The sequence below is a fragment of the Physella acuta genome, unplaced genomic scaffold (genome assembly GCF_028476545.2).
Source record: "Physella acuta isolate Inbredline_101_S28 unplaced genomic scaffold, ASM2847654v3 ptg001646l, whole genome shotgun sequence".
NCBI lineage: Eukaryota > Metazoa > Mollusca > Gastropoda > Physidae > Physella > Physella acuta.
In genome coordinates this window covers 279,129-287,500 of record NW_026733160.1, presented here as the reverse complement: position 1 = coordinate 287,500, position 8,372 = coordinate 279,129, and the positions used below count along the sequence as shown (strand labels likewise).

Here is an 8,372-nt window from a genome sequence, read left to right as displayed (position 1 = left end):
ATACACGCATACACGCATGCACGCATACACGCATACACGCATACACGCATACACGCATACACGCCAACAGGCCAACAGGCCAACACGCATACACACATACACACATACACACATACCTTTATACACACATACACACATACACACATGCACACATACATACATACACACATGCACACACATACACACATGCACATACACATACACACATACACACATACACACATACACACATACACACATATAAACATACACACATACACACATACACACATACACACACATACATACATACGGAAAAATTGCAAAAAAGTATTTGTCCGACTTAGGAGGAGTAAAACGTCAAGATTTGTGAAAATATCGATTTCGATTTTTTGCACGATTACAATATTTCCTCTATACTTCGTATACGTGTAAATAAAAACAAGCAATTGTTACCTAAAAAATTTACAGATAATTAAAAATAAATATCTCCATCTCGTTTGTTTTGCAGTTGTATACAAATGTACTTACCACAGGTGAACATGATATTTACAAACAACAGAGCCGTCAATAAAATAGAAGACATTGTTTAGTTGTGTAGTTCTGTATCACGTGAACTTGAGACTTCTCTAAACCGCTGCTTCTGTTTGCTTGTGAGGATATCGCCGTCTATTTATACCACAAACATTGGGTTGAAGCAAAAAAAAAAAACGTTAGGGCTAAGGCGTGTTGATAAAATTGCATGTGAAATTGCCTTGACCGAATTTGCAACGTTAAAAAAAACTATGCTGAAACGTCAATAAAGTTCATGGATCTCACATTTTTAAAAATTGACTACATTTTAAGAGCCCGACTTTTTATTTTAGAAAGGGCTTTTATGTACCTTTCTTTCTTTGTTATATTATTTAATTTAGCATACAGATGAAGTTTTTAAAAGGAAAGAAATAAATTATTATCAACACTTTATCGAATATCATTTGTACTTATTTTATTTTCCATGTAGGGGGCATGTATGTCATATTTCTTTTTAAAAAGGTGGACACTAAGAAAAAACAAGGCGATGAAATCGGTTGTTTTAAAAATACAACTAAATGGTAACAAGCCATAAGGCAGAAAGTTTTGCCTCTTAACATTTAGCTCACCTAAAAAAACAACAAACGCACTAATAGAATAACTAGTTTTAAGCTGAATTACCACACAACGGTTTTATCTAATTCAACAAAAAAAAAACAACATATACACATACAAAGATAACCAGTAAAATTTTGAGAATCACTGGATTTGAATAAACCGACATATTTTTTAAAAAACCTGCCTGGGTGTGGGAACTCAGCTTCACACACGAATCACGTGACATGCAACGAGTAAAAACAACTCAAGCATCAAGATAAGAGCTCGGCTGTCTAGGTTATATCACCAGAGTCTTGGCCTTGAGATTTACATAACAGACTTACGAGTGTGAATATGTCAAGGCAACCTTTGACCCTGCAGTAAGAAAGTATGTCAATCTTTCGTTCCCACGATTTAAAAATGTTATTCTCAAAATAAAAGAAAAAAAAATGTGTATACCCAAACCAAAAGAAATCATACAAGGACGAGTAAGCTTAGCATTTGTATGAAAATAAAAATGTATATTTTTTTTAAAAATCATCTTTCATACCAAAATTAACTATGTGTCGATTATTATTAACTAATACTTTCTGTACTAGAAGATAGTAGCAATAACCCAAAAAACCGTCAAGTTTTAGTTCAAATTAAATATGCATAGCATTAAACCTTTACAGGATTTTTTATATTGATACTACAACAAGATTACAAACAAAGAAGATGTTTTTTTTTAAGTTCGTCAATTTTATGAACATTTTATTAAACGTACTACACATTAGATACAACTTGACTAAAGGGTTTTACTTGTATCTTGCATTTGAGAAAGTAAAATAAATATTTTAATCTTCCGTATGTGGGGCATCAGATGCCTATGTCTTTTGAATAATGCAGTTATTAACACATCTCACATGTTAGAATGCTGAGCAACATAGATTGTGTAGTATGCTATGCTTTCTTTTATTTGTTATATAATTTAATTATGCTTGTGACCTATCTCATATGTTAGTCAAAAAACTCGTCACTATATATGATACGCTGGTCACATGAGTCACCCCCACGTGTTAGGTGCTGGTCACATGACTAGCCCCTACGTTTAAATTCTAATAACATGACTCAGGTCTTCATTTCAGATCCAGATTGTGCTAGTGATCAGCTAAAATAAATAAGCTATTTCGTTAGCATCATGATTTTTAAATGTTAAATTTATATCAAAAGTTTAATCTTGATTGCATTGCTCCATAAATCAGCTACTTTATATCAGCAGTTTTACCGTAATTTTAAAGTTCTCGTGCCAGAAATCCATTGCCCTAATTGTTGCGGGAAGAAATGCAAAGTCAGTTACAGGCCTACATGTTTTTTTACCTACTCACGCGATAAAAAATTGTAATATCTCAAGGACAAGCTGTGAGTTTAGAACGTAGATCCCCACATTCTTATCTTGATGCACGTGTTGTTTTGCTCGGTTCATGCAAGACGATACCAGTGGGAAACGTTATTTTCGCGCGATGGTGCTGCAAAAATGTGTCTGGATCCAAAATGTTGGTTTCTTTTTTTTAATTATGTCTTGTGCACAAGGGTTCTCAATTTGTTTTCGATGGATTCTATTTTAGAAAATTATGTCTTGTACACAAGGGTTCTCAATTTGTTTTCGATGGATTCTATTTTAGAAAATTATGTCTTGTACACAAGGGTTCTCAATTTGTTTTTTCGATGGATTCTATTTTAGAAAATTATGTCTTGTACACAAGGGTTCTCAATTTGTTTTTGATGGATTCTATTTTAGATAATAACTTGTTGCTCGATCATCCATATGTCTTATGCACAAGGGTTCTCAATTTGTTTTCGATGGATTCTATTTTAAAAAATTATGTCTTGCGCACAAGGGTTCTCAATTTGTTTCCGATGGATTCAATTTTAGAAAATAACTTGTTGGTCGATTATCCATATGTCTTGTGCACAAGGGTTTTTAATTTGTTTTCGATGGCTTCTATTTTAGATAACAGCTTGTTGGTCGATTATATATATGTCTTGTGCACAAGGGTTCTCAATTTGTTTTCGATGGATTCAATTTTAGAAAATAACTTGTTGGTCGATTATCCATATGTCTTGTGCACAAGGGTTCTCAATTTGTTTTTGATGGATTCTATTTTAGAAAATAACTTGTTTGTCGATTATCCATATGTCTTGTGCACAAGGGTTCTCAATTTGTTTTCGATGGATTCAATTTTAGAAAATAACTTGTTGGTCGATTATCCATATGTCTTGTGCACAAGGGTTCTCAATTTGTTTTTGATGGATTCTATTTTAGATAACAACTTGGTGGTCGATTATCCATTGTAAATTTGATGGGTAGCGGTTTACAATATTTTAACAATAGAATAACTGATGGTGTTTTAGAAATACGTTTTAAAAATGTTTTCAAATGTAAACATGTATATATTTTTAAATATACAAACCCTTGTCCTAGTTTCGTCAGATCTTAATATTTCGATTATAAATTATCACCTTCCACTCTAGCCACTCCGACTGTTTTAACATGGGTTACAACAGTTATAAGTTCTGATAAGAGGTAAGGGGTTGGATTAATGCCAGTGATTAACGGAAAGTGAGATGAAAGAATATTCAACCCTGAAAATGTCGGAGGTGGAGAATTAGTTAATTATTTGAAGCAAATATTATTAGGTAGGGGGAGAGGGTCGAATAATTAATTTAAAACAAAAAAGGCATCCAGGAAAATATAAACCACCGTTTTACTCGGCATTTATAAAAACATAATGTTTATTGTTTGTCCAAGAAATCAGGCCGTAGGCTATTTAGATTTTAATTGTATTTCGAAGCAGCTAGCAGTGACGTAGCGAGGTCGGGTGTCACCCGGTGCGGCACTTAATGGTGTCACCTCCCTCCCCCAGAGGCGTAGCGACCCTTCCCGGGAAAAACTTTCAAATTCTCGATTTGCACCCCCCCCCCTCAAACTTTCGATTGCACCCACCCCTCAAACTTTCGATTTGCACCCTCCCCTCAAACTTTCGATTTCCAACCCCCCCCCCCCCCTCAAACCTTCGATTTGCACCCCCCCCCCCGTCAAACTTTCGATTTCCAGTTTAAATATGTATTTGTACTTATATATCATAATTAACCATAATTAGTAGTTCCTAGTCTCAAATGCTTAATTTGCGCTTTCGCCAAACCATAGTTGCCGAGATATGGGCCAAGAACTGCTTTTTTTCGAGGTTTTTTTACTTTTCCGGGAAATCCAGAAAGAAATTCCGGGAATTTTTTTGGCCTATGTTCATCATCAGAACTTGCTTATTAACATATTTGCTTTTGGAACTAGTCCTCGATATTGCTTCGTTGAGGAGGAGATACGACTTAAAGCTGCGGACACGCTGCGGACACACATCCATCCATCCATCCATCCATCCATCCATCCATCCATCCATCCATCCATCCATCCATCCATCCATCCATCCATCCATCCATCCATCCATCCATCCATCCATCCATCCATCCATCCATCCATCCATCCATCCATCCATCCATCCATCCATCCATCCATCCATCCATCCATCCATCCATCCATCCATCCATCCATCCATCCATCCATCCATCCATCCATCCATCCATCCATCCATCCATCCATCCATCCATCCATCCATCCATCCATCCATCCATCCATCCATCCATCCATCCATCCATCCATCCATCCATCCATCCATCCATCCATCCATCCATCCATCCATCCATCCATCCATCCATCCATCCATCCATCCATCCATCCATCCATCCATCCATCCATCCATCCATCCATCCATCCATCCATCCATCCATCCATCCATCCATCCATCCATCCATCCATCCATCCATCCATCCATCCATCCATCCATCCATCCGTCCATCCGTCCATCCGTCCATCCGTCCATCCATCCATCCGTCCATCCGTCCATCCGTCCATCCGTCCATCCGTCCATCCGTCCATCCGTCCATCCGTCCATCCATCCATCCATCCATCCATCCATCCATCCATCCATCCATCCATCCATCCATCCATCCATCCATCCATCCATCCATCCATCCATCCATCCATCCATCCATCCATCCATCCATCCATCCATCCATCCATCCATCCATCCATCCATCTATCCATAAATGACGAGTTAATAATTGCAATCCTCCAGGCAATCCTCCAGTATGGAAATTACGCTAAAAAAATTAAAATGAGTCAATTTAAAAACTATATTTATTCCTGGTGCAGAAAGTAAACAGGAAAAATAAAATAAAACCATTAATTGATTATTTTCACGCACAAAAGAAACAACATGTCAAAGAACATTTATTGCAAATAAGTGTTACTTCTGCTGCTGTCTTTCAGACACTTGTAGTCCAGAAATACGCGGCTTTACCTTGAAATCAGCTAAACAAGTGATCTTATATTTTGCATTCCCATGCAGGTTAATAGTCTTCGCTGGGGCTAGAATTGCTCAAGGTGGCATTGCAAAACATGCAGTTAGGGTGTTGACTCTCATCGAATTCCGTTTTATTTCACATCAATATTTGTGTTCGTCGACTTACTTTTGTTTTTGCGCGACATAGTATGAAGAGATTAAATTTTTAAGAAAAAAAAATCAAACGACGTACCATTAATTCAGTTCAGTCGCTCGACGATTAGGGGTCGGCGTGGTCGAGTTGGAAAAGCTCATAAAAGCTCATGGTTGACAAACCGAAAAGTCTTGAGTTCGAACCCTCGGGCAGATGAGGCTCGTTAGCTGGGAACAGCCACTCTTCTAGGAGAGACAACTCCAAAATCAAACAACTGCTGCCTTGTAGTTTGTTCTTGGTTGGACAAAGGCTATGGAAGCAAATCCAAAAAGAAAAGCAGGCTGAAATCGGAGTCAATGGCCTCAATGGCGCATAACCAGTTGACACGTACCCTTAATTGTGATGGAAGCGTAGTCGAGTCGGCAAAACCTAATGGTTTATAAATTCCAAAAAGTCTCGACTTCAAACAGTCTGGCAGATTAGGCTCGATCCCTTCAAACACCTAAAATTAAGAGCGAAGAAGAAGAAGAAGCTCGTCGATTACTGGGCAATAATATATAAAAAAATGTTTGTCATAGCACGTCGATACACGATCAACGCGCGCCTGTATAGGTGGCGTTGATACGATTAGTGACGTAATGTGTCATTACGTCAAGGGTTACAATAACAAATATCACGATATCGATGTCGTATTCGCATTGTCATTGACCGCAACCTCTAGTTCTATCGTCCACACTGACAAATTCCTATCGAAAATTATCTTGACCATCCCCGGCCGAACCCCTGAGGCTTGTTTGATCAACTAGATGTTGGCAAAAGTGAGTATAAAAAAGCCGAATAAGTAAAGGAAATGCATATTTAGTAGTCTCAATTAAAATGAGTAATACAATTTTAAGATTTATTCACGTGAAAAAATGACCCACCAAAAATCAAAATTAAAAATAAAAGCTTTATGGCTTCTTAAGAATATGTCCTATTGAATTTTATGATTTGACTACAAAACTACCAAACAAATAGACGGACATGCGAAGAAATCGAGCTAAAAATAACCTCGTAAAAATTAAATAGCTGTTTTATCGGGGCAATGGACCACCACCTCATTTAACACGATCAGTGTTTCTTCCAGACTTTTTTCTACGCGGGGGGGGGGGGCACATGATATTTTCGGGAGGGGGGGGGGGCGGACGGTGACCCGTCAAAAGAGCGCACGACAAAAGAGCGCCGACATAAGAGCGCAGACAAAAGAGCGCCGACATAAGAGCGCCGACATAAGAGCGCACTAATTTCCCGACAAAAGAGCGCCGACATAAGAGCGCAAACTAAAGATCGAAAAACCATATTTAATAAATAGGCACAAGAAAATTAACTCAGATCAGAAGGTATTGTTTGATGTTAACTCTTTATTGTTACATTAAAAAACTTATTGTTCAGTTTCTTTAACTAAAAAACTGGTATTGACGTTTGATATTATCCATTGTTCCGAACATCATCATTCTGTAAACGTCAGTCGGTCCGCAATCCCACAAGACAAAATGTTGCCCTCTTATTGTCGTTTGAAGGAATTGTTATCTCTGCAACGTTCTGCAGATTTGGGTATGGCAGCTGCTTGCGTTTTCTCTGTCTTTCTATTGCACGTTGGGAAGCGACGTATGCCAGCAAATGAGGTGCTACTTCCATCGAATTTCCTGTTCTGGCTTGTTGTATAATCTGCCTTAATTTTTCCACTACTTCCACTGCCCGTGTTCGTATAGCCGAAACAAGTTTCGCTGCTTTAATTTTAGCCGGATCAGGAACGTGATTGTGTTCCAATGATGACATAACAACATCATTCAGCATTTTCATCCGTGCTCGGCAGCCATCTTTCTTGCAGCATCTCCATGTCGTACTTCCATCAGCATTTGCTTTGTCCTTTCGATATCTGTATAGAATAGATGCCTGAAAGAAACTCTGAACACGATTCCGCATAATGAACAATCTCGACCCACACATTTTGAGTTTTACATTTTGTATTTTACTCCTGTGATGAGAAGGGTATGTATGTCAGCTGTTGATTTCCTGTAATTAATTATGAAGCCTTAACATGTTGACACGTAATATTTAATTGTGTTGGAGGCTGTCATAACTTGAATTATCATACTTCAGAAATATAACAACTTCATCTTTTTTTCTTCAATGAGATACATTAATCATTGTAACTATTGACGCTCTCTAAAACTTGTTATAGAAAATTCCGGTATAGAGAAAAGATGTCTGAACAGTAAAGTGATGTGAAAAATATGTTCAAGAAGGTAAAATATAATCACAAGCAATTGCTGCAAATAAAAAAAAAGAATTTTGGATAATCTAAGTAGTACAATATCATACCATACAAAAAAAATCCTCTTTGAGTTTTTCTTTTTTTTTTGTGTGTGTTGAACTAAGGTACAAGTTAATAGAGTAGAAAAATAAGACTCAATTAGAAACCATGCATATATTAGTATGTAGTTCTAAAGACTATAAAATCTAATAACGAAACATTCAAATATATACGGTACTACTCCCAGTGTAAATCTGACGCTTGAATTTATTATAATTTTTATTAAGATTTGTAAACATTTGGGATGCGATCTCGACAACTGAGACCGTTGGCCACGAATGATCTCCCATTAGAATATTTAGACATAAAATATTTCACAAGGGAGGTAATCAAGTCGAAAGTTATAAAACAAAACATAATCATTTAGACACGCCATTTTTAAACACTACACAAC

General features: G+C 37.1%; 1 protein-coding gene across 1 annotated transcript in view; it reads right to left on the bottom strand.

Annotated features, from left to right (window-relative positions):
- Window positions 1-622, bottom strand: part of LOC131929537 (uncharacterized) — a gene marked incomplete at its 3' end in the record, with an annotated part of 9,369 nt that extends 8,747 nt beyond the window's left edge. The window contains exon 1 of the mRNA XM_059285789.1: window positions 511-622. Within this exon, the coding sequence (XP_059141772.1) occupies window positions 511-565 (55 nt within the window). The remainder of the gene's footprint in view (window positions 1-510) is intronic.
- Between the last annotated feature and the right edge of the window lie 7,750 nt (window positions 623-8,372).